This window comes from Aquarana catesbeiana, linkage group LG05 (assembly GCF_042186555.1).
Source record: "Aquarana catesbeiana isolate 2022-GZ linkage group LG05, ASM4218655v1, whole genome shotgun sequence".
Lineage (NCBI taxonomy): Eukaryota > Metazoa > Chordata > Amphibia > Anura > Ranidae > Aquarana > Aquarana catesbeiana.
In genome coordinates, this window is record NC_133328.1 from 379,783,241 (window position 1) to 379,810,630 (window position 27,390).

Consider the following 27,390-nt stretch of genomic DNA (forward strand, 5'->3'; position numbering starts at 1 on the left):
TATTTACTAACCTCTAGAGCAAATGCCCCTGCAGAGTGCAACTGTACTTGCAAAGTGCGCAGTCTATTTGCCTTTAGTAAATAAACTCCATAGAGTAGGTGTGTTGCCATGCATTTTGGAAATGCGCATTAGCACCCAAGTATTAATGGACCCTTAGGGTATGCTTGGATTGCAGGCATGCATGTGGACGTTCACATACCTAGCGATCACAATCTCTGCACCCATATAGCTGATTGACACTCATGGTAAACATCCAAATAATTTTTTCTTCATATCTTCTTTTTTTAATAATGTGCACTACAGACTGTGCAAAGTAACATTTTTAAAATGGATTAAAAAAATAAATAAAGTGAACTCTGTATGCATGCATGTGCAGTACAATAACTGTATATACATCACTGAGGTTGTTTACAAATTAAAGTTTTAAACAGTTTTCTTTTTCAGTTGATGTGATAAGATTTATTTATGGTGTGCTCAACAAAAGCGCACACAGACCCAAAAACAGTAGAGAAAATCACTTTTTAAAAAAAATTTAGGCTACCCATGGCTTAGAGAGTATACAGTACATTTATTTGCTGGATTGTATATTCCACAGCAAACAACCCCTGTTGGTAAATTTCACATGCATATGCTTTAGCCCACCTGTGTGCACATCACAGGCACATAGTAAATTCTGTGGACATAGAGTCTGCTAGTTTTCTCAGGATGAGTTTGTGAAAGTATGCTATTCCCCTAAAAAGCTTTGGCTGCATGAACATTAGTCACCTAACTTGTCATAGAACAACTAGATCAGGAGTCATCTATGTCTGTGAACACCTTCACAGGAAACATTAAATGTTGCTTGATGCCAAATAGAAACTGAGAGCATAACAAAGATTATTGTGTCTGTACAAGGACTCCATAGTCACCTGCAGATGGCTGCTGACAAATTAAAAAGTTGTTTATGCATAATGCACCAACATTAATAATAAATACTTCACTGCTTTTCCTTAAAGGATCGTAAACCAATATGTAAAAAGTTGGTATCGTTTCAATAGATGCTGTGGGCTTAAAATTATATTGCCCATTAGATAGCTACATACATAGATAGAACAACTGTAACACAAAGGGTCCATTTATACTTATTTATTTTGGTGCAGTGTGTTAATGTATGAGCATGTTTCATTAAGGCAGGTTATTTATATGAGTAGACTGCCAAAACATGAGAACAAAAAAAATGGACATGTAGCTGTTTTCTGACACAGTGCTCCACATTGCATGGTAGTATTTTACCACACATTGTGGTGCACTACAATGCATGTGCATCAAAGGTCCATTGGGTTACATCGGGGTGCCATTCAAAATAAATGTCAATGCAGTGTGCTAAGGCATATAATGTGCATTAACTTGCTGTGGAAACCTGTACATTACTGCACTGGCAAAGTGTTAAGTGGGCCTTAAGCCTTTGATTCAGGTACAAAAAAAGCCCACAGTTTGCAACCTGTGAAACTAGTGCAGCAATAAGTGCCCTGGGAGGATGCCTATCACTACAGTCTATAGAAAGGGAGTCAATAGTCTGTAGTCTGGGAGCCCACCCTTAAAGCACACTGTATGTAAGTCCAGATATTTGAACTGTACCATTGAGCCTGAAATCAAGGTTGCTTATTTTAGTCATATAAGAGACATTATAAATGTGTTTTGCATGCTATAGTATACAATATGTTTCTTACCTTTGCACCAAGGATTAAATAGAATGTATGTATCAGTGTCAGATCTTCTAGGTGTCCTCAAAATACCATACGGGGTTAAAACAGCAACATACATGCGTAATTTGCCTATGATGCAGTCAGGAGCTGATAAAATATTCAAGCTGACAGAGTTTCCTTCAATTAGAGTAATTTTTGCTCCCCATTTTCCTTCTTCCAGTTCATCCACAATAGGAACTGGTATATATGTGCCTTTGCTCTGTTGTGGGAAGCGACCTAAATAAAGCAAAACATGGTTACTTTGTCCATGATGAAAATGTTGAAAATAATGTGTAGAATTTGTTAACATTTTTTTAAATTTACCATTTAATCTTTCATGTATGCAGTTTGAATGTATTTACCTATTTATAAGAGTAGTTTTGCTATTATGTTTGTTGTGATTATTCTGCACATTTCTTTGTAGATTTGTCAGTCCATGGAAAATCACACAGTTCTAGAATCCAGGCAAATATGATTAATAATATATATCAATGTTAGAATCAAGACATTTGTAACTGAGCAGTATGCTTGGTTGTCAGCCTGATTATTTCATCAAAAGTCAAAAAAGTAGTAATGAGAACAATGATCAGAACAGAAGGTGTATCATCAAATCTTATGCCGCATACACACGATCGGAATTTTTCTGTCTTGGAAAAACTTGGATGTTTTTTTCCGATGGAATTCCGCTCAAGCTTGCCTTGCATACACACGGTCATACAAAAGTTCTCTGAACTTTCAACCGTCAAGAACGCGGTGACGTACAACACTACGACGAGCTGAGAAAATGAAGTTCAATGCTTCTGAGCATGCGTCAAATTGTTTCCGAGCATGCGTGATTTTTTGCGCATCCGAATTGCATACAGACGAACGCATTTTCGGATAGGAACTTTTCCCGACCGCAAAATAGAGAACATGCTCTCAATCTTTTGCTGGCTGAAATTCCGCCAGCAAAAGACCGATGGAGCATACACAGGGTCGCATTATCCGACAAAAAGCTCTCCTCAGAGTTTTGCTGGCGGCATTTCCGATTGTGTGTACGCGGGATAACTCTCAACCTTGTCTGTAGGGATGAGCCTTGGGTTCACATCAAGCGTGAGTTCAACTCAAAACCAACCTGTTCGGAGTTCAGTGAACTACAAAACAAACTGACCTACTAATGATGCTAAATGGCATATTCCTGGCCGGCTTCTGTTTATAAACAAACCAGCTGGGGGCCTGTCATAATACCACCACTATCTGACTGACCACTGATTGGCTGCTGTTTGTAAACAAACCGGGGATTCTTCCTGACGTCTTTGAACAAATATACCAAATGACCATATGAATGACATCATCCTGGACCCTAACTGGTTTGTTTACAAACAAAAAATATAATTAAAAAAAAAAAAACCATAAGATCACTAAATCTAAAACTGGGCACAACATTTAAGCCTTGTACACATTATGAGTTTTTTTTCCGTTCAACCCAGCAGGTTGAATGAAAAAAAAACATGTCAGCTCTGGTCACAGCCGCTGTAATAACTATGTGAAGCTAGTATAGCGATTTTCCCTGCTGAGCTGTTGTGTTCTGACAGGGGGACGGCCCAACCTGCCAGAACCCTCCAATCAGCGCTCTCCGCCAGAGTGCTGATCGGGAGATGGTCAGCTGCTGGTTTTCCAGCATCCTCATCCGACAGAAGCCGGCCAAATGGCTTCTATCAGACAGTGTGGCATACACACGGGCCGAATGTCGGACGTTTTTTTTTTTTACCAGCCGATGTCTCCACACATTTGGCCCCTGTGTACGGGGCTTTATGCTAAGGGAGATCTGGATGTAGCAAACCATTTAAACAATTAGTCTTTTCAGAAATAAATTGCACTAACAATAACAAGTTGGGGAATCATATTAGTCTTAGTAATGGCAGTTCATTTTTAGGAGACAGAGGTAGAGGAACTTGGTCGGTTAACCACTTGCTGACTGCCTCATGCACATTTACATTGGCAGAATGGCACGGACAGACAAAGCAACGTATATATATATATATATATATATATAAACGTTGCTTTGAACCTGCCCCCTAGCGGGCGCGCGCACCCGCCGTGGTCTTCGTGACCCTCAAAGTCTGCCGGTGTCCCGCGATCTGGTCTCAGAACAGCAGAACAAGGGGATGCCTTTGTAAACAAGGCATCTCCCTGTTCTGCCTAGTGACACAACACTTATCATCTGCGCCCTCTCATCAGGAGCAGCGATCAGTGACGTGTCAAAGTAAGCCACGCCCCCTAACAGTTAGAATCACTCCCTAGGACACACTTAACCCCTTCCTCTCCCCCTAGTGGTTAACTTCTTCACTGCCAGTGTCATTTACACAGTAATCAATGCATTTTTATAGCATCGGTTGCTGTATAAATGATGATGGTCCCAAAATAGTGTAAAAAATATTCGATGTGTCCGCCATAATGTTGCAGTCACGATAAAAATCGCAGATCGCCACCATAACGAGTAAAAAAAAAATTCATAATAATAATGCCATAAAACTACCCCCTATTTTGTAGACGCTATAACTTTTGCGCAAACCAAACAATAAACGCTTATTGCAATTTTTTTTACCAAAAATATGTAGAAGAATATGCCTAAACTGAGGAAAAAAAATGTTTTTTTTTATATTTTTTGAGGATATTTATTATAGCAAAATGTAAAAAATAATGCGTTTTTTTCAAAATTGTTACTTTTTTTGTTTATAGCGCAAAAAATAAAAACTGCAGAGGTGATCAAATACCACCAAAAGAAAGCTCTATTTGTGGGGAAAAAAGGACGTCAATTTTGTTTGGGAGCCACGTCGCCTGACTGCGCAATTGTCAGTTAAAGCGACTCAGTGCTGAATCGCAAAAAGTGCTCTGGTCTTTTGCCAGCCAAATGGGCCCTGATGATATTCATCCCAGAGTTGTAAGAGAACTTTGAGGTATAGTTGTTGGACCGTTAACTGATCTTATTAATCTGTCTCTTCTAACAGGAGAAATGGTTATAAATGGGGTTCACTTGGAACAGTTACCAGTCACTAGTGGTGTACCACAAGGCTCTGTGCTAGGTCCTGTTCTATTTAATCTATATATAAGTGATATAACTAAAGGTTTGTTGGACAAGGTATGTCTTTTAGCTGATGACACAAAGGTGTGTAATAGGCAGGGCTGGCCCTACCATGGGACCCAGTGGGGCCATGGTTCCAGGTGGCATTTTAAGAGGGGCGGCAGCCGGCAACAGGGGCAAAGTTGTCTGGAGTAGTACCGAGTGCCCATACCTTAGTAGCTTCCCGGCCGTACCCTACCTGTCAGGAGGAGGTCGGATCAGTCAGCAGGAGCAGGGCCGATCCTGTTAGGCTGTGGACTGCACTGGTTGCTAGAATCGCCTGCCGCCCGGCATCTAGCAACCAGTGACATCAGAGGCCATGGTCGCTCCAGCATTCAGAGCGTTCAGCCTCAGCACCTAGTCAATTAGTTCCACCCACCCACCTCTTCTATCTTATTCAGCGTGGCTCAGAGCCTGAGGTAAGAGAGCACGTCTGAAGAGAGCTGCCTGGGCCTGTGACTGAGTGTGAGCTGAGAAGCTGTCAACTGTCCACCTGCACAGCACCTGCCGCTGCCTGAAATGTTGCAGCCTGCCTGTCACGGTGTCCATGTTCTGGAGGCTCGGCATTGACCCTTACCCTGTCCATTCTGCCACCAGTAAGTCCCCTATAGCAGCATTGTCTGCAGGAGTCTGAATTCGGGTACTGTAAGTACACTGTCACACATCACAAGTTGTATGAGACATGAGAGCCTGAGAGGGAATTGCCTTGCCCAGCCCTGATTAACCACTTCAGCCCCAGAAGATTTTCCCCCTTTATGACCAGGCCATTTTTTGCGATATGGCACTGCGGCGCTTTAACTGACAATTGTGCGGTCGTGCGACGATGCACCCAAACAAAATTTACATCCCTTTTTTCTCCACAAATAGAGCTTTCTTTTTGTGGCATTTGATCACCTCTGCAGTTTTTATTTGTTGCACTATAAAAAAAGCGTCAATTTTGAAAAAAAAACAATATTTTTTACTTTTTGCTATAATAAATATCCCCCCCAAAAAAATGTCTTTATCAGTTTAGGCCAATATGTATTCTTCTACATATTTGTGGTTAAAAAAATCTCAATAAGCGTATATTGATTGGTTTGCGCAAAAGTTATAGCGTCTACAAAATAGGGAATAGATTTATGCATTTTTTTTATTATTTATTTTTCTAGTAATGGCGATGATCAGCGATTTTTAGAGGGACTGCGACATTGCAGCGGACAGATTGGACACTTTTGACACATTTTTGGGACCAGTGACATTTATACAGCGATCAGTGGGAGCTCCATAGCACAGGCCTGCTGCTGTGGAGAGTGGCCACCTGCCCCAGCTCTCTGGAGCTTGTGCAACCACTGGGAAGGAAGGACAACCAGCTTCCCTCTAGTAATGTCAGTGGTGTCACTAGGGTTGGTGTCACCTGGTGTGGTAAAACATGGTGCCACCCCCCCCCCCTATTTTTGGGCCGGCAGCTCAGTGCTGGAGCTTGTTGGCATGCACTGCAGTGGCAGTGGCATGCGCTCAATAAGGTCTGCAGACACTATTAGAACTAGAGAATAGCAGGTTTGGCAGTTCCTAATGGCTCAGTCCCGAGGAGCAGTAATGGATAAAGACCGACAGGCCCTCTTACCAGACCCAGCGAAAAAGCAGCAGTGATCCCTCTGGCTGGACATTCGCTCACTCTGGGTTGTCTGGGGCAACTCTGGTCAGTAGTGTAGCATGTCTGTACCCTGGCAGTGGCTCAGTCTTTCTCTCTCTGGTGGTGCTGGACAGCGTAGCCTTCTCTCTGATGGTGCTGGGCAGCGTGGCTCTCTCTCTGGAGGTGCTGGGAAGCATAACGCTCTCTCTCTGGTGGTGCTGGGCAGTGTGGCTCTCTGGTGGTGCTGGGCAGTGTGGGGCACTCTTTCTGGTTAGTGCGGATACAGTGTGGCTCTCTCTGGTGGTGCTGGGCAGTGTGGCACTTTCTCTCTGGTGGTGCTGGACAGCATGGCGCACTCTCTCTGGTGGTGCTGTCTCTGGTGGTGCGGTACAGTGCGGCTCTCTCTGGTGTTGCGCCTACAGCGTGGCCCTCTGGTGGTGCGGGTACAGCGTGGTTCTCTCTGGTGGTTCAGGTACAGTGTAGCTTTCTCTGGTGGTGTGGATACAGTGTGGCTCTCTCTGGTGGTGTGGGTACAGCATGGTTCTCTCTGGTGGTGCGGGTACAGTGTAGCTTTCTCTGGTGGTGCGGATACAGTGTGGCTCTCTCTGGTGGTGCTGGGGCCATTACTTCTCCAGCACAGCCCTCTGTTTCTTTTTCTTGTCTCCTGTAGCTGCTACAGTGTAGCATTCACTCCCTCAGCTTGTGTCCAGGTTCTCTCTCTTTCCCAGCAGAGTGCATGCTGGGGGCTGTAGCCTGCTCCCTGTGGAGAACAATCGGGCGGCCAGTCTTCTGGGACTACATGTTCCATGATGCCCCCCTAGTTTCTTCTGATTGTCCATCCTCTGTGGCCAATGAGGAGGGAAGAAGAGCAGGCAGGAAGCCCTCTCTTCTCTGGTGCTGCTGACAGGAGAAAGGTGGGTGGGGCGAGAGGTGGAAACATTCTGACAACAGCCTGCAGCTCTCCCCTGTCACAGTGCTGCCTACTGAGTTCTCTTCAGCTTAGGGGGCTTGACAGCGCCCGCTGCATCTGCTTCCTTGATGGTGTCACCCCCTCTGGAGGGTGTCACCCGAGTGCGAGCTGCCCCCCCCACATCCCCATAGCAATGCCACTGCATACTGTGGATCTTCTGCTGGGGAGGCAGGATGGCCACCTCCTCTCCCTGGATCCCTGGAGCCACTGAAGATGCTGGGCAGAGGTTGCAATGCTCTGCTCCAGAGCTTCAGCTGGGGCTGTGAGCTCCCTTCTTTCTGCCAGCCTCTTTGGAGGGGAGCAGACTGTCCCAAACCCATAGAGTTTGGAAAATGCTGCACCGCTGCACCCCAGGGTCACTGGGGTGTGCTGTTGAAGTTCAAGTGTCGAACAGTCCTTTACTCCTGTTCCAGCTCCCACTCTTGCAGTATTAAAAAAAATCTAAATTTTCCTGCAATCCGAGATGGTTGGGAATATCCAGTTCCCTAAAATCCTGGATTTCATATTTCTGCCACTTATCTGTATTTCTGAAGTCCAAATCTTGCTGGATTCTCTAAAATAAGTCCTGGGCCATCAAAATCATAGCCCTCCATGGGAGTATCATCCTTTAGCCAGGGACAAACTTAGGTAGAGTACCAATGAAGCACCCGGTATCCTTCATCTAGCACCATCTCTATGCAGGCCAGACCTTCCAGTCAGGTCACACATTCCTGCTGGGGCTGCTCACTGAGGAAGGATCTCCGTAAGTCCTGCTGGAGCCAGTATCGCTCCTCCAGGGTAGCAATATCCTTTCTGCAATGCACTTGCTCCAACTTTAGGGTCTCTCTACATAGTCCAGGCAAATGACATCCCTCCACACCAGTGCGTCCCATACAGAACCAGGTCTACCAAACTGAGTGATTTCCCGTCAAATCCACCACCGAAACGCCGCTTGCATTGATGTGGGGAATAGCGCCACTCTGCAGTGGTCTCCCAAATATGTGTCCTGGTGGTAGTTTGGATGTTCCAGGCACAAGGAAGCATCCCACCACTGCCAACAAATGTGATAGACTGTCTGACACCCCTCCTGGCTGTCTCCGCCAAGAATCAGCTTTCCAAGCTCTGGAACATGAGGCAAGTGACTATAGCTGTAGCTACCCCCAGAGAACTAGGCAACACCAGTTTTTGGAGTAAACCAGAAGAACTGTTTATTCAAGAAACAGTCTGCATTTATACAGAAAACCATCATATAAAAGCAAATCACATTATCAAAGACAATGCCCACCTCAGGGGAAAAATGCATTACATAAATCAATAAACAATCAAAGACAAGAAAACAATGAACTCCTTCCCAGCACCTAGCAATCTGGACTCCAGAGGTGATTAAACAAATTGAGAGCTTATCATCTAAACCTAATTACAGCAAACAATAGTTGATGCCAGGAAACCTGTAGCAGAAAATAACATTTCTTAATTCCACATATGCTGGAATTCACCCCCTGCACATAACACATTACTCCAGGATAATAGTTCCACTATGCAGAGTATGCCAAGGGGTCCCAGAAACAGTCCTCCAGCCCTAATTGCATAGAAAAGTTATCTGGTATAACAGACAGCCAGCTAGGCACCCAGGGAATAGATCTAACCCTCTTGGGGAAAAGGTTCCTTGTAACCCCAAGAGTGGGGTTTCCTTAGTCCTGGGTCCATAGTCGAAGGGAAGGAGGCTGGCCCCCCAGACCCATCCAGGAGGCCAAGTCATGGTGGTGTCAATGGCAGTCCTGTTATGAGGGCTGGCAGAAGGGATCACATTACAAGTTGGAGACCATACATCCCATGCGTCTGCTGAATTTACTAAGCAGGATTAAGATAAAAAAGTGGGAGAGTTCGGCACTGGACTGTTAAGAAGTATGTAATAGGTCCACTAATAGGGCCACGTAGGCATGCAAATCTGCACATAAACAAGGACTGCAATTCTTTTGCTGGTTTCTCCACAAACATGGCAGCAGCAAACCCAAACCTTATCCCTAGCAGCCAAAGTCAGCACTCCCTTAGGTGATCACACACAGCAAATATACATGATGCTCTAGTCACAGAAGTGCACTGCCATTTTTTATGACAAAATGTAAAATTTTTAGGCTAATACTTAGCAGGTCTAGCTGTTTCCTATAAGATAGCAAATCTTCACCTTTTCAGTTCAGTTCAACTTTAAGTGCTGCAAAGTTTAGAGAACAAACAAAACAGCTTACTAAAGTCAGGTCAGTTCAGAAATGAGTGCTGATTGCTTGTCACGTGTTATTTCACTTTGCACGTCATTGGTTGTTTTTGTGCTGCATTAGCCAGGCAGTTAGTTACAGCACAAGCTAATAAAGTGATATCTGACAATTTGTATGAGACATTTGATATTATGCCTCCCCTAGATTAAAGTAATTAGTTCTTTTTAGCAAGGCCAAAGCTGTAAGAGACATTGCATACCAGCTATGGCAGTTTACCCTAGACAACAATTTCATGTCTCTAATACCTTTTGATTAACTAGCCAGTCTCCATCTATAAGTATAGTGGAAAAAATATTTGGTTACACTTAATACTCAAAAGTATTTTTAGAAACACATTTGAAGTGGTTTTCCATGGTCAGTAGTGTTTTCATTCATCATTATATTTGTTACTTTAGGAAATGCACATGACTTTGATCAATAATGATGGATTTTCAGCATCCCTATTATACATTGCAACCTCAAAATAGCCAACACCATTGTTTACATCATATCAATATGAATTTCATTAAGAAGACAATTATCGGTATATAGGAAGAAAAAGTCAATCGGTAGAAGTGAAGGACACATGATATCGCAGCAGGAAACAGACAGTGATTGCATGGTAGATTGGTAGATGCCTTTTCTACAATGATAAAAGCAAACAGAATCTTAAAAACAATCTATTGTCATTAAAAATTATTTTGGTATGCGTGTGTGTGTGGTTGTGTATGTGAGATCAGCTTATGTGTAAATATAGGAAGCCATTTTATTTTATTATATAAATACTCCACACTTCATGATTATTAGCAGGGCAGGGACAAGGGAAGGGCAGGATGAGCGGCTGCCCTGGGCATTTGTAGCATGGGAGGTGACTGTAAAATCAGGACTTTACAGTAAACAAACTCTGTATAGAGCCGAGCTGACATCCAGTGGTGTCCCTGAGCCGCAATTCCATTCCCCTTCAGCAGCAGCATCTCTCCTGCCAGCTGCCTGTGCAAAGGCTTAGAAATCGTCTTCTCCTAGGCTTCTTCTCAGATCTGACAAAAATGAGAAGGAGCCTCGGAAGAAGGGCATCACAGAGCGATGTGCTGTGTTATATCTGAGGCCTGTGTGTTTGAGAGAAGCTGCAACCAAGCCAAGGGAAGGGAGAACTGTACTGGGGACATGGGGAGGGGGGGGTGAGAGTATTTGCACTAGGAGGGGGGAGATGACTACGTCTAGATGGGATTGATTAAGGGGAGGGGCATTTGTGCTATTGTGCTAGGAAGGGAAATCTGGGGGAGGGGGAATTTGTGCTGAGAGTGTAAATTTGAGGGGTGACAGAATAAGACTTGCTCTAGGAGGGCTATTTTTTTTGGGGGGGGGGGTATGAGTATTTGTACTAGGAGGGGGAGGGAGGTAATTACTATTAGGTGGGATCAATTTGGGAGGTGGGTATTTGTGCTATTGTGCTAGGAAGGAGAATTTGAGGGGTGACAGGATAAGATTTGTTCTAGTGGGGGTATGTGCTAGGAGGGTTAATTTGTATTGGGGAAGATGATTTCGGCTAGGAGGAGGCATTTGAGGGGTTGTGCTAGAAGAGGTGATTTGTGGAGGGGGGTTGTACTAGAAAATTTTGAGACTGTTAGGCCCCTTTCACACTGGGGCGGTAGGGGGCGTCGGCGGTAAAACAGCGCTATATTTAGCGCTGTTTTACCGAGGTATTCGGCCGCTAGCGGTGTGGTTTTATCCCCCCGCTGGCGGCCGAAAAAGGGTTAAAACCCCTCGTATAGAGCGGCTATAGCCGCGGTATTACCGCGGTATAGCCGCGCTGTCCCATTGATTTCAATGGGCAGGAGCGGTTTAGGAGCGGTGAATACACTGCTCCTTCACCGCTCCAAAGAAGCGGCTGACAGGAGATTTTTTCTTCTCCTGCCAGCGCACCGCTTCAGTGTGAAAGCCCTCGGGCTTTCACACTGAACAAACAGTGGAGGCTGTTTAGGGGCGGTTTGCAGGCGCTATTTTTAGCGCAATAACGCCTGCAAACCACCCCAGTGTGAAAGGGGCTTTAGAAAGGGGGATGGGGGGGTCTGTGCTAGGAGTGGGAACTGGGGGGGGGGCTGACATGGGTAAGATTTGTTCTAGGAGGGGAAATTCGGGGGGATGTGCTAGGAGGGGTGATTTGGAGGGTTTGTGCTGGGGGATGGGGGTAAGAGGATTTGTGCTAGAAGGGGGGATTTGTGCTCTGGGGATGGGGGAAGAGGATTTGTGATAGGTGGGGGGATTTGTGCAGTGAGGATGTGGGGAAGAGGATTTATGCCAGGACGAGGGACTTTGGTGGTTGTGCTAGAAGAGTTAATTGGGGGGGGATTTGTGTTAGGACAAGAAATCTTGGGGCTGTTAGAAAGGGGGATTGGGGGAGAATTTGTGCTAGAAGGGATGAGGGGGGATATTTGTGCTGGGGGGACATTTGGGGGGATTTGTGCTAGGAGGGGTAACTGGGGAGTGAGAGTGATAAGATTTGTTCTATGAGGGGAAATTTGGGGGATGGGTGGGAAGAGGATTTTTGCTAGGAGTTGGGATTTGGGGGATTGTACTAGAAGGGGTGATCTAGGAGGAGAGGATTTGTGCAAGAAGGGGAACTTGTTTTGGGGGGATTTGTATTAGCAAGGGGGATTTGGGGGAGAGGATTTGCTAGTAGGGATGATTGGTGGGTATTTGAGCTAGGAAGGAAAATTTTGGAGGGGGGAGGGTTTGTGCTAGTAGGGATGATTGGGGGTATTTGTGCTAATAAAGACCAATAAACCAATAAACCAATAAAAGAGAACACAAGTGGAACTCAGAATGCAAGCAGGGTATAATGCAGCCCGACTAGTAAAGCTGCCCATAGAGGGAAGATATAAATGACGAGACGCATTTATATGCACCAGGCTGTCTCCCAGGTGCTCATCCGTTCGTCTCATCATTTATATCTTCCCTCTATGGGCAGCTTATACTAGTTGGGCTGCATTATACCCCGCTTGCATACTGAGTTCCACTTGTGTTCTCTTTATTGGTTCCTGGATTTCTCAGTATGATAATTTCTGTGACTATTGTTGACATGGGACGCACACCTGCCCCTACTCCAGTGATATCCTAATCTTATTTATTAAACTAGCTGTACGCTGCTTTATTATCTTTGCGTAGCTGGCTAGAAACACACCACACTTTTGGGAATTTTCCGGCCATTGGATATTTGTACATGAAGCCCAGTTTATCCTAAGATAGTGAGACTGGTTCTTCCCTTTTTTGTTATTTCTTTGAACCTTGATCGTGTCCTGAAGAAGCCTAATGGCGAAACACGTAGACGCACAAGGGCTCACTGTACAAATTGTATAATTTCCATATGATTTTTAATCTTTTGAACATTGTGACTATACCATGTAATTTTTTCAATAAACATTATTTTTGTTATTAACCCATTGTTTCCATGCCTCAAAGGTCCGACCTGTGGGTAATTTCCTAATACCCTTCCTTTTTTTGCTCCTGTCCAATATCTTACTTTGACATAGGTAATACACATACATACTGTTGTTTACAATGCTAGTCCTAACTTTTTTTCTAAGTTTTGGATTGTATGGGAAAGGAATAGGATCCCTGACAACTTTTTGTTGTTGTTTGAACCTGTTTGGGAGATTTGGCCTCACTTCCCATCTTTTTGATTGATGGGGACACATAGAGCATCATGACTTAGCAGAAGTTATAACCCTGTCTCACTCTATAGAAAATGAAAAAAAAAAAAAAAAAGCTTGTTGCTGGAGCTGAGAATTTACAATAGGGGTTGTAACATACAGTATTTGTTTAAGAATTGTATAGTGCTTGGCTAGGTGATTACACCTGGAAAGGTGCCTAGTTTATCATCCTCCTTTGTACCTAAGCCCTGATTTCAGGTATGAACTCACTGTGAGACCAATCCATTTTTGTGGTCTGAGTGTACTTTTTAGTTTTTGTGTTGTTTTCTTATATTTTTTTCAATGTTGGTTTGTTCCACAAGCCTAGGTATGCCCATCGGCTCTGTATTGTACTAAACTTTTGAAACTTACAATAAAAAGAATTTAAAAAAAATGAATTGTACAGTGTGTGAAGCACCCCACACAATGTACAATTTGACTGTGCAATCTGTTTTTAATTGGCCAATAAATATGTAGTGTAGAGGCAAGCCTAACTGGATACAAATTGAATGGCTAATTTAAGTAGGTCTTTATATTATATCGTTTTGGTAAACTATGTACAGTACAAGTGTACTATCAGATTTTAATATGTAGGGTGAGCTGGCACTAATGATTACAGCAGAAATCTTTGGAAATCATGATTAGAGTAAAAGTGCACTGACTTAAGTTTGATTTTTTTTAATGTAATACCCTATTTGTACTTTAAGAAGAAGAAAAATAGAAACACTAGGCTATGGGGGTTATTTGCTAAAGGCAAATCCACTTAGCACTGCAAGTGCACTTGGAAGTGCAGTTGCTGTAGATCTGAGGGGGACATGCAAGGAAAATAAAAAACAGCATTTTTGCTTGCACATGATTGGATGATAAAATCAGCAGAGCTTCCCCTAATTTCAGAGCTTCCCCTCAGATCAACAGCGATCTACAGCGACTGCACTTCCAAGTGCACTTGTAGTGCAAAGTGGATTTGCCTTTAGTAAATAACCCCCTATGTTTACATCTTACATTTATGTAAGTGCGAAGTGTATAGTAGGCCGAACATTTCTTAGGGAACAAATATAATTTAACAACAGACCATCATCACATATGTCATCGATCAGTTGTACTTTTAAGGTCTCATGCACATGGGCATATTAAAATAGGTAGGTCTATAGGACCAAAATATCATCAATATAGTGATTATATATATAATATACAGTATATACTAGGAGATTTGTCCTCTGCATCTGCAATAAATATGTATCAAATCATATAAATATGTTGGCATATTGTGATGCCATTTTATTCCTCATAGTACCCATGCACTAAAGATAAACGTCAAAACCGTGTGTTAGAATGAATTATATGCTCCATGCAACATCCTTAGCACTATTTTGGGTTAGGTGACAATGATAAGAATCTGGGACATGTAACAATTCCATCCTTGTGAGGGATGTTGCTATAAAGAGATTTACATCCATAGTCACTAGAAGTGTATTTGGTGGTATTTGCTGTATATTGTAGCGCTTGTTTAAGAATAGGTAATCAGTTGTAACTTGCAGAAAACTATAGCTAGCCATAGACAGATCGAAATTTCAATCCATCCATGGGCAGGCTGGTTGTACTGCAGTCGATCTATTGATCGACTGCAGTACAACCAGACTGTGCTTTTTTTTTTTTTTTGTATGATCACTGCTGCTAGCTGTAGTCAGAATACAAGGGCACAGCAGGAGGGATGTCCCCATCAACATTGACTGTGTTTGTGGGAGAACTGAGTGATTTTGTTTCCTTCATCCTATGGTTGAAGGAAAGAAAATTGCATAATGTATGGTCAGCCTAACAGTATATCTGACTACCAGGCTTGAGTAAATTTACTACAATGACTGAGATTTGTTTAGTAAGTGTATCCATACCCATTATGATGGATTTCCTGGCTTGATGATCTTGGGTAGCATATAGACAATCTCACTTTCTGAATTGTCTGGAATTGCACTGTTACGTTCTGAATGTAGGTGGGTTGGTAGTGTTTTTATAAGACCTTTTAGATGTTAAGTAAAATCATGGGTTGGATCATAACCCAGTTTCTTACAGTAAGTATTATATGTAAGCTGCCTCTTGCCCTCTTGTGTATATTTGTTTGCATCCATCACGACTACAGCACCCCCTTTATCAGCTGGTTTATTGGTGATGGTCCAATTGTGTAACTCTCATGTATTGTTTCCCTAAAATGTTGAAAGATTTTATAAAATGCATTTTGACTGAGTGGATTTCAGGGGCGTAAATCACACTTTGAAGCTGATAAAATACATTATGTGTCCAGCCCCGCTGGAAGTGGGAATTACTTTGCCAGAGGACTGATTTTGTTACTGTGGAAATATTCCTTGAGGTTCAGTCTCCTGAAAAAGACCTCCACATATGTGAATAACTATATATGATCCAGTCTGATGTTCGGGCAGAATGTAAGGTCTTTGAAGAGAACTGAAATTTATAGTTCTGAATGTTTGTGATCTGACACACTGATGAATTCTGTTTTTCTTGTATCTACATTTTCAGTAAAGTCAGCATGTTCACATGGGATATCTTGGCATTCTGGCTTGACTTTCAGGTTCCTGATAGTAGAAAGCATAAATGTTGTGTTGGTTTTATTTCCTTTGGGTTGCGGTCAAAGAGTATTTTCTTGGTATTGTTTTGCTTCTTATTAAGTTTATTCAGTTACCTTTGTATAGCTTCAATTTATTTTTTCATTTGGTTTCAGTTAGTGGGAGTCAGTGTTGTTAAGCTTTCAAAAATCGACTGCTGTTGTTTCCTGTTTGCAATCCTTTTACCACCCAGTTTGGGTGTGAGGTTGTTCTACTATCACACAGTTGGCAACTGTTTCCCCTCTCCCATTCTATAGCCTTTTCTTTTCCTCATCTGACTAAAGCTGGGTACACACAGATCAAAATTTGGACGATTCAGCAGGAACTGTCTGAATTTTGATCTGTATGTAGCCCTCTCTGTTCAATGGGAGATGATAGACCAACTTCTGTCAAACTGTCCTGCTGGGAAACCAGCATTCGATCCACCACTGCAGTCAATGGCTTTAGCACTTATCAGTGTATTCTGACAGGGGGGACCCCCCTTGTCAGAATACAAGAGGGCAGCAGGGGAGATCACTGCATCCACATTGCTTGTGAGGATGCGTGGATGTGTGAATTTTCTTTTGTTCAGTCCACTGGTTGAATGAAAAAAAAAATATATTTTTTTTTTTCAGAGATTGTTGTCCTTTATATTTTGCTAAAGCTTAGTATATCAGTACTGCTTGGACCAAGAAAAAGGGAACACCCAGAAAACCTTTACAGAAAATATAAGTGTTATTGCAAATAAAGTATAATTGACAATTGTTTTGTTACATTAATACATAGAAATTCCCAGTGCACTGACCATTTTCCAAATAGTACAATAGTTAGTGCAATTAAAAAAGGATCACAAATAGTATTCAACTATTTTGTTGCAGGTACGCTGATAAGCCTACAATCACCTTAAGCCATGGTTCACATTGGTACGATTTGACATGGGATTTGACATGTTTTTGCCACCTAAATGCATTATTTTACATTTTTATACATTAAACCTAATTTGCCATGTAGTTGCCTTCCCCAATAATTTGTTCAGATCTTCTTGCAAGGTTTCCAGATCATGTGGAGAAGCTATTGCCCTGTTTAGCTTAGTATCATCAAATACAGAGATTGAGCTGTTTATCCCAACCTCCAGATAATTTATGAATAAATTAAATAGGATTGGTCCCAGGACAGAACCCTGAGGGACCCCACTTTCCACATTGGACCGTTCCGAGTACTCCCCATTTATCACTACCCTCTGAACTCACCCTTGTAGCCAGTTTTCAATCCAGGTACTCACCCTTTGGTCCATGCTGACAGCTTGTATTGTAAACGTTTGTGGGGAACTGTATGAAATGCCTTAGCAAAATCCAGATACACTACGTCTACCAGCCTTTCTTCATCTAGATGGCAGCTCACCTCCTCATAGAAGGTTAACAGATTTGTTTGGCAAGAACGATTTTTTGTGAATCTAATCTATTCTGATTACTGCTAATGATACCGTTTTCATTACTAAAATCTTGTATATAGTCCCTTAACATCCCTTTCAAGAGCTTGCATACAATTGATGTAAGTTAGGGACAGGTTTTTTGATAGAAAACGACTTTGAACCCCCAAACATTATACATTTTTTTTCTAACACCCTAGAGAATAAAATGGTGGTCATTGCAATACTTTCTGTCACACCGTATTTGCGCAGCGGTCTTACAAGCGCATGTTTTTTGGAAAAAATACACTTTTTTTAATTCAAAAATAAGACAACAGTAAAGTTAGCCCAATTTTTTTTATATTGTGAAAGATAATGTTACGCCAAGTAAATTGATACCCAACATGTCACACTTCAAAACTGCGCCCGCTCGTGGAATGGCGACAAACTTTTACCCTTAAAAATCTCCATAGACGACATTTAAAAAAAATTCTACAGATTGCATGTTTTAAGTTACAGAGGAAGTCTAGGGCTAGAATTTTTTTAAAGCTTAAAATCAAAATATAGGGAATGGCGCTGTGTTAGAACAAAAGTATAACTGTAGAATTGACAAGTGCTCTAGTGCGTGATACAATTGCTTCTTAAAAAATATATAATATAAAACTCCCAAAAATCAAAATATCAATATATATTATTATAAAGTGATAAACCCTTATTTAGTGGTAGAGGGAATTGTCAGCTATGTATACAAGCAGTAACAGTCCCATCCAATGGGCAAACTCAAACTTTAAATTATCACCTCTCGGGCCTCGGATCCCAGAAGCAACCGCACTCCTCCCGGGGGAACCCGCCGGCCAATCACAAAGACGCCTACCTTCTACCTAGGAGAGAGAGAAGGAGGAGAAGCCGGCGGAGAGAGCGGAGAGGAGCGGGGATGGAGTGGATATCTAGTTGGGACCTGCATTACAACAAGGGACAGTGAGTCCCCACCTCCATCTATGCAAGTGGCTGTTTTGGATTGGGACACGTGGAAGGATATCGGCACCCATACAATTCGGAGAGACCACCAGGATCAACATCATACGCTCATACCCCTGCAGGGGTGGAGTGCTCCGGTGAGTGCAACCACACTGGGGGGAGATTGCCAATAATTACTGCACAGCTCTTTACTACTGGCACTTGTCACTTTATATTTACTAATTAGTAGATTTATATATGCCATTGTCAACACATGTTATTTAATGGTGATAATTTAAAGTTTGAGTTTGCCCATTGGATGGGACTGTTACTGCTTGTATACATAGCTGACAATTCCCTCTACCACTAAATAAGGGTTTATCACTTTATAATAATATATATTGATATATTGATTTTTGGGAGTTTTATATTATATATTTTTTAAGAAGCAATTGTATCACGCACTAGAGCACTTGTCAATTCTACAGTTATACTTTTGTTCTAACACAGCGCCATTCCCTATATTTTGATTTTAAGCTTTTTTTGGGGTATCACTGAGGTGTTCCCTACTTACATAGGGGGGCTGCAGTTGTAAAATAGTCTGAAGCCGGATCCATTGATAGATTTATAACTAGGGCTAGAATTATTGCTCTCGCTCTACCAATCGCGGTGATGCCTCACATGTGTGGTTTGAACACCGTTTTCATATGCAGGCGCTACTCACGTTTAAAATTTTTTTATTTTTATTTATTTTACCTTTTACTTGTGTAATGTGTAATTTTTATTCCTATTACAAGGAATGTAAACATCCCTTGTAATAGAAAAAAAGCATGACAGGACTTCTTAAATATGGGATCTGGGGTATTTACACTAAAATGCAATTTAAAAAAAAAATTTTCATTAACAAAAAAGAAAAAAAAAAGGCCCTTTAAGAGCTATGGGCGGAAGTGAAGTTTTGACATCGCTTCCGCCCTGCAATGATACGGAGACAGGTGGGGGCCATCTTCCCCTCACTCATCTCCATGTCAGGCCACAGCGATAAAAGTGATCTTGTGATGAATCCGCCGCAGAGACCACTTTTATCTTAAACCGGACTGCTCACTGAAGAAGAGGATAACGGGGTTATGGCAGCTAGCTGCTGCCATAACAACAATATCCTCCTTCAAAGTACCGACATATAACGATGGTGGGAGGACTGGAAGTGGTTAAGGACTAGGGATGAGCCGAACACCCCCCGGTTCGGTTCGCACCAGAACCCGCGAACGGACCGAAAGTTCGCACGAACGTTAGAACCCCATTGACGTCTATGGGACTCGAACGTTCGAAATCAAAAGTGCTCATTTTAAAGGCTAATTTGCATGGTATTGTCCTAAAAAGGGTTTGGGGACCCGGGTCCTACCCCAGGGGACATGTATCAATGCAAAAAAAACTTTTAAAAACGGCCGTTTTTTCGGGAGCAGTGATTTTAATGATGCTTAAAGTAAAAAAAAAAAAAGTGAAATATTCCTTTAAATATCGTACCTGGGGGGTGTCTATAGTATGCCTGTAAAGTGACGCGTGTTTCCCATGTTTAGAACAGTCCCTGCACCAAATGTCATTTTTAAAGGAAAAAATCTCATTTAAAACTGCTTGCGGGTTTAATGTCATGTCGGGTCATGGCAATATGGATGAAAATCAGTGAGACAAACGGCATGGGTACCCCCCAGTCCATTACCAGGCCCTTTGGGTCTTGTATGGATATTAAGGGGAACCCCGCACCCAAATTAAAATAAGGAAAGGTGTGGGGCCACCAGGCCCTATATACTCTGAACAGCAGTATACAGGCGGTGCAAACAAGACAGGGACTGTAGGTTTGTTGTTAAGTAGAATCTGTTTGTAATTTTGAACATTTTTAACGTGTTTAGCTCCAGCCAAAAAATCTTTTCTAAGCTTTTTGGAAAACATAGGGAAGGGTTATCACCCCTGTGACATTTGTTTTGCTGTCTTTCCTCCTCTTCAGAAGATTTCACCTCACTTTTTTGTCCCAATGAAAAATGTTTTTTGAAAATTTGGGTTTTTTTGTGGAATAAGGATTGGAAAGCATCAGTGGAAAGGAGAAATTGTTTTCCCATATTAACTCTTACAGGAAAGAATTTCCCTTCCTAGGGGTAGATTTCATCTCACTTCCTGTTGTCTCCTTCCGTTTGCAAGTAGGAGTCGTTTGTAAGTTAGATGTTTGAAAGTAGGGTCCTGCCCTATATACTCAGCAGAAATTTGGGCCTTAGGTGTTGCTGTGGCCACAACACTGTAAGCCCTCACAGGGCCCTGCTGTGAAATATTAGATCAAGAATTGTAATTACATGCCCCTGTTGAACAGGAGCTGAAAAATTAGGCCTTAGGCACTGGTGCTGGTGCCACAACACTGCAACCCCTCACAGACACTCTAGTTGGAACGCAGGAACGAGCCCTGCTGCAAAGTATTGCTTCAAAAATTGTAATTACACGCCCCTGTTAGACAGGGGCAGAAAAATTGGGCCTTAGGCACTGGTGCTGGTGCCACAACACTGCAACCCCTCACAGACACTCTAGTTGGAACGCAGGAACGAGCCCTGCTGCAAAGTATTGCATCAAAAATTGTAATTACATGCCCCTGTTAGACAGGGGCAGAAAAATTGGGCCTTAGGCACTGGTGCTGGTGCCACAACACTGCAACCCCTCACAGACACTCTAGTTGGAACGCAGGAACGAGCCCTGCTGCAAAGTATTGCATCAAAAATTGTAATTACACGCCCCTGTTAGACAGGGGCAGAAAAATTGGGCCTTAGGCACTGGTGCTGGTGCCACAACACTGCAACCCCTCACAGACACTCTAGTTGGAACGCAGGAACGAGCCCTGCTGCAAAGTATTGCATCAAAAATTGTAATTACACGCCCCTGTTAGACAGGGGCAGAAAAATTGGGCCTTAGGCACTGGTGCTGGTGCCACAACACTGCAACCCCTCACAGACACTCTAGTTGGAATGCAGGAACGAGCCCTGCTGCAAAGTATTACATCAAAAATTGTAATTACACGCCCCTGTTAAACAGGGGCTGAAAAATTGTGCCTTAGGCACTGGTGGTGGCGCCCAGAACCAAAAATGTTCTTACAAGCTATCAGCGTGATGATTGAGGAGGAAGAGGATAATTACTCAGGGATAGTCACTCAGCATCAGCATAGGCAGTCTTTGAAGGGATCTGAGATTTCAAAAAAAATTATTTGGTTACATCAGCATCAGGTGCTTGGTAGCTGGTGGTGATCCAAGACTCATTCATTTTTATGAAGGTCAGCCGATCGACCGAGTCGGTGGACAGACGCACCCTGTGATCGGTTACCACGCCTCCAGCAGCACTGAATGTGCGTTCCGAAAGAACGCTGGATGCAGGACAGGCCAGTAGCTCAATTGCATACTGTGCAAGCTCTGGCCAGTGATCCATCCTCAAGACCCAGTAACCCAGAGGATTTTCGGTGGGAAAGGTGTCCAAGTCTGATCTTGCCCCTAGGTATTCCTGCACCATGTAAAACAGACGCTGGCGATGGTTGCTGGAACCGATCATACCTTGGGGCTGCGGACCAAAAAATTGTCTGAACGCATCGGTCAGACGGCCACCTTCTCCACCGCTCCTTCTTTGACTGACCGAAGCCTCAGCAACACGTTGTCCAGAAACAGGAGTTTGTAACCTCCCAGTCTCTGGGAACGCGTTGCACAGACCTTTCTGCAAGGCCTCCCGAAGATGTTTCATCCTCTGCTCCCTCTGCGATGGCAAGATAAGGTCCACAACCTTACCCTTGTAACGTGGATCAAGGAGGGTTGCCAGCCAGTATTGGTCCTTCTCCTTGATACCACGAATACGAGGATCCTTACGCAGGCTTTGCAGGATCAGGGAGGCCATGCAGCGTAGGTTTGCTGAGGCATTCGGTCCGGAGTCCTCTGGGTCACTAAGAACGACATGGTCCGCAGCCACCTCCTCCCAGCCACGTACAAGTCCATGTGTTTCTTGGGACTGATCCCTTAAAGACTGCTGCTGATGCTGAGTGCCAGGCTCCACCTCCATACTGACACAATCTTCCTCCTCCTCCTCTTCCTCCTCGTCCTCTTCCTGTGTGATCGGCGGGCACGCAGGAACACTGTCTGGATAAAGGGGGCCTTGAGAGCTAAGGAAGTCCTCCTCTTCCTGCCTCTGTTCTGCCTCAAGTGCCCTGTCCATTATTCCACGCAGCGTGTGCTCCAACAGGTGGACAAGGGGGACAGTGTCACTGATGCATGCACTGTCACTGCTCACCATCCTCGTGGCCTCCTCGAATGGTGACAGGACAGTGCATGCATCCCTGATCATGGCCCACTGGCGTGGGGAAAAAAAACCAAGCTCCCCTGACCCTGTCCTGGTGCCATAGTCGCACAGGTACTCATTGATGGCCCTCTGCTGCGTGTGCAGCCGCTGCAGCATGGCCAACGTTGAGCTCCACCTGGTGGGCATGTCACAGATTAGGCGGTTCTTGGGCAGGTTAAACTCCTTTTGGAGGTCCGTCAGCCGAGCACTGGCATTATATGACCGGCGGAAATGCACACAGACTTTCCTGGCCTGCCTCAGGACATCCTGTAAGCCCGGGTACCTGCCCAAGAACCGCTGCACCACCAAGTTAAGGACGTGAGCCAAACAGGGCACATGTGTCATTTGTCCCTGTCGGAGGGCAGAGAGGAGGTTGGTGCCATTGTCGCAAACCACCATTCCTGCCTTAAGTTGGCGTGGCGTCAACCACCTCTGAACCTGCCCCTGCAGAGCTGACAAAACCTCTGCCCCAGTGTGGCTCCTGTCCCCCAAGCACACCAGCTCAAGCACCGCATGGCATCTTTTGGCCTGCGTACTTGCGTAGCCCCTTGAACGCCTACGGAGCACCGCTGGTTCCGAGGAAGAGGCCATGGAGGAAGAAGAAGAGGAGGGGGTGGAGGAGAGAGGTGTGTCACAATCAGCATTTTGGAGGCGTGGTGGCGGAACAACCTCCAACACTACTGCACCTTGTCCTGCATCCTTCCCAGCTGCCAGCAGAGTCACCCAATGCGCCGTGAAACTTAGGTAACGTCCCTGTCCATGCCTGCTGGACCATGAGTCAGCGGTAATATGCACCTTACCGCTGACCGCCCTGTCCAGCGAGGCATGGACATTGCCTTCCACATGCCGGTAGAGAGCCGGAATCGCCTTCCGTGAGAAAAAGTGGCATTTGGGTACCTGCCACTGAGGAACCGCACATTCCACAAACTCACGGAAGGGAGCAGAGTCTACCAACTGAAAAGGCAGCAGTTGAAGTGCTAGCAATTTTGCCAAGCTAGCATTCAACCGCTGGGCATGTGGATGGCTGGGAGCAAACTTCTTTCGGCGGTGCAGCAGCTGGGGCAGGGAAATTTGCCTGGTACAATCTGACGTCGGTGTACCAAAAGCAGATTGCCCACAAGTACTTGGCTGTGACACACCTAATTCTACACCTTCATTCCTCTCACTGCAGGTCTCAGAGAGGACTGAAGGTCTAGTGGGGTTGGAAATCTCAGCTGATGAGGAGCAAGGAGAGATCCTCTTTGTTCTTTGGTGTGGGTCTTTTAGATACGCTTGCCAACGAACTGCATGGCAGGTCAACATATGTCTGGTCAAGCATGTGGTACCCAAGCGGGAGATGTTTTGGCCACGCGAGATACGCTTGAGACATATGTTGCAAATAGCAGCGGTGCGATCTGATGCACTCGTCTCAAAAAAGGCCCACACCAAAGAACTTTTTGAATAATGCGCAGAGACTGCAGCGCCCTGCACATGTGGAGCTTTGGGGTGTGATGCAGTCAATGTGCTGCCCTTAGGCTGGCCCCTGGAGGGCATCCTGCCTCGTTGGTGATGTGCCGCCGCCTCCTCCTCCTCCTCCTCCTCCTCTCTCCTATCAGGCACCCACGTTGAGTCAGTGACCTCATCATCCCCTCTCTCCTCATCACTGGAGCAAACCTGGCAGTATGCTGCAGCAGGGGGAGCATGACTGCCAGATTGCTGTCCTTCTTGGGCACCCCCTCTGTCCGTGCTCATGTTACTGCCTTCATCGAGCTCAGTATCGTCATCAGAGCCTTCCAAACGCTGGGCATCCTCCTGGAGCATGTACCCAACACTGTGGTCAAACAGTTCGAGGGAATCCTCATGAGGACATGGTGGAGCTAGGGAAGGAGTCACTGATGACATTGAGCTGAGGGAAGAGGCCGCTGCTTTGCCAGACAAAGCACCCTGGGCATGGGTGAGAGAGGATGAGGAGGATGAGGACGGCTTGGTCATCCACTCGACCAAGTCTTCCGCATGTTGCGGCTCAACACGGCCAGCTGCCGAAAAAAAGGCCAAGCGTGTCCCATGGCCACGTGCTGATGAGGATGCACCGTCTCCACGACCAGCACTAGACACAGAGCCTGCTTGCCCTCTCTTATTGGCTTGTGACTGTCTGCCTCTCCTTCTTGGCCTTCCAGACATACTAATGGCCTGTAGCTGCACTAAGCTGGGATAGAACACCTGTAATTTTCTTCAAGTAGCTTTATATACTGTAACCAGACAAGCCTGCCTGTCAGTAGGAAGATAACAGGAACGGATCTAGCTGAACACTGTGAGCAGGACGCACTGTACTAAATGTAAATAGTCTAGCTGCCTGACCGTGGTACTAATAGGATCAAATAGAACACCTGTAATTTTCTTCAGGTAGCTTTATATACTGTAACCAGACAAGCCTGCCTGTCAGTAGGAAGATAACAGGAACGGATCTAGCTGTACACTGTGAGCAGGACGCACTGTACTAAATGTAAATAGTCTAGCTGCCTGACCGTGGTACTAATAGGATCAAATAGAACACCTGTAATTTTCTTCAGGTAGCTTTATATACTGTAACCAGACAAGCCTGCCTGTCAGTAGGAAGATAACAGGAACGGATCTAGCTGAACACTGTGAGCAGGACGCACTGCACTAAATGTAAATAGTCTAGCTGCCTGACCGTGGTACTAATAGGATCAAATAGAACACCTGTAATTTTCTTCAGGTAGCTTTATATACTGTAACCAGACAAGCCTGCCTGTCAGTAGGAAGATAACAGGAACGGATCTAGCTGTACACTGTGAGCAGGACGCACTGTACTAAATGTAAATAGTCTAGCTGCCTGACCGTGGTACTAATAGGATCAAATAGAACACCTGTAATTTTCTTCAGGTAGCTTTATATACTGTAACCAGACAAGCCTGCCTGTCAGTAGGAAGATAACAGGAATGGATCTAGCTGAACACTGTGAGCAGGACGCACTGTACTAAATGTAAATAGTCTAGCTGCCTGACCGTGGTACTAATAGGATCAAATAGAACACCTGTAATTTTCTTCAGGTAGCTTTATATACTGTAACCAGACAAGCCTGCCTGTCAGTAGGAAGATAACAGGAACGGATCTAGCTGAACACTGTGAGCAGGACGCACTGTACTAAATGTAAATAGTCTAGCTGCCTGACCGTGGTACTAATAGGATCAAATAGAACACCTGTAATTTTCTTCAGGTAGCTTTATATACTGTAACCAGACAAGCCTGCCTGTCAGTAGGAAGATAACAGGAACGGATCTAGCTGAACACTGTGAGCAGGACGCACTGTACTAAATGTAAATAGTCTAGCTGCCTGACCGTGGTACTAATAGGATCAAATAGAACACCTGTAATTTTCTTCAGGTAGCTTTATATACTGTAACCAGACAAGCCTGCCTGTCAGTAGGAAGATAACAGGAACGGATCTAGCTGTACACTGTGAGCAGGACGCACTGTACTAAATGTAAATAGTCTAGCTGCCTGACCGTGGTACTAATAGGATCAAATAGAACACCTGTAATTTTCTTCAGGTAGCTTTATATACTGTAACCAGACAAGCCTGCCTGTCAGTAGGAAGATAACAGGAACGGATCTAGCTGAACACTGTGAGCAGGACGCACTGTACTAAATGTAAATAGTCTAGCTGCCTGACCGTGGTACTAATAGGATCAAATAGAACACCTGTAATTTTCTTCAGGTAGCTTTATATACTGTAACCAGACAAGCCTGCCTGTCAGTAGGAATTTAACAGGAACGGATCTAGCTGAACACTGTGAGCAGGACGCACTGCACTAAATGTAAATAGTCTAGAAGATAACAGGAACGGATCTAGCTGAACACTGTGAGCAGGACGCACTGCACTAAATGTAAATAGTCTAGAAGATAACAGGAACGGATCTAGCTGAACACTGTGAGCAGGACGCACTGCACTAAATGTAAATAGCAGGAACGGATCTAGCTGAACACTGTGAGCAGGACGCACTGCATTAAATGTAAATAGTCTAGATAGAAGATAACAGGAACGGATCTAGCTAAACTGAATACAGTGTATATATATATATATGCAACACCTGGGATGCATATATATACACAATACACTGTAAGTGCAGCTAACTGATTGACTGTTCTGCCTAATCTATCTAACTCAAATCAAATGACACTGTCTCTCTCTCTCTCTATCTCTCAGCACACCGGAACACACACTACACAGGGCCGCCGTGCAGGCGGCCTTATATAGTGTGGGGTGTGTACTAAATCCCCTGAGCCATAATTGGCCAAAGCCACCCTGGCTTTGGCCAATTACAGCTCTCTCTACTGACGGCGCTGTGATTGGCCAAGCATGCGGGTCATAGTGCATGCTTGGCCAATCATCAGCCAGCAATGCACTGCGATGCCGCAGTGAATTATGGGCCGTGACGCGCCACACGAATTTAGCGCGAACGGCCCATAACGTTCGCAATTCGGCGAACGATCGAACAGCCGATGTTCGAGTCGAACATGGGTTCGACTCGAACACGAAGCTCATCCCTATTAAGGACCCTCGGGTGAAAGCCATCTGGTCCCAGGGACTTATTTTTTTAAGTTTTTCAAGTTTGTTTCTGATTTTATCCTCTGTTAGCCATGGGGGTGCTTCCTGTGATGTGTCATGAGGATAAATATTGTTGTTTGGTTACTGAAGCCCCCCATTTCCCTTGTGAAGACTGAGGAGAAGAATACATTTAAAACCTTCGCCAT

The 27,390-nt window shown here is 44.3% G+C and overlaps 1 protein-coding gene across 1 annotated transcript in view; it reads right to left on the bottom strand.

Annotated features, from left to right (window-relative positions):
• F13A1 (coagulation factor XIII A chain) overlaps nucleotides 1-27,390 on the bottom strand; it is a 269,662-nt gene that overhangs the window by 181,841 nt on the left and 60,431 nt on the right. The window contains exon 4 of the mRNA XM_073631004.1: nucleotides 1,710-1,961. Within this exon, the coding sequence (XP_073487105.1) occupies nucleotides 1,710-1,961 (252 nt within the window). The remainder of the gene's footprint in view (nucleotides 1-1,709; nucleotides 1,962-27,390) is intronic.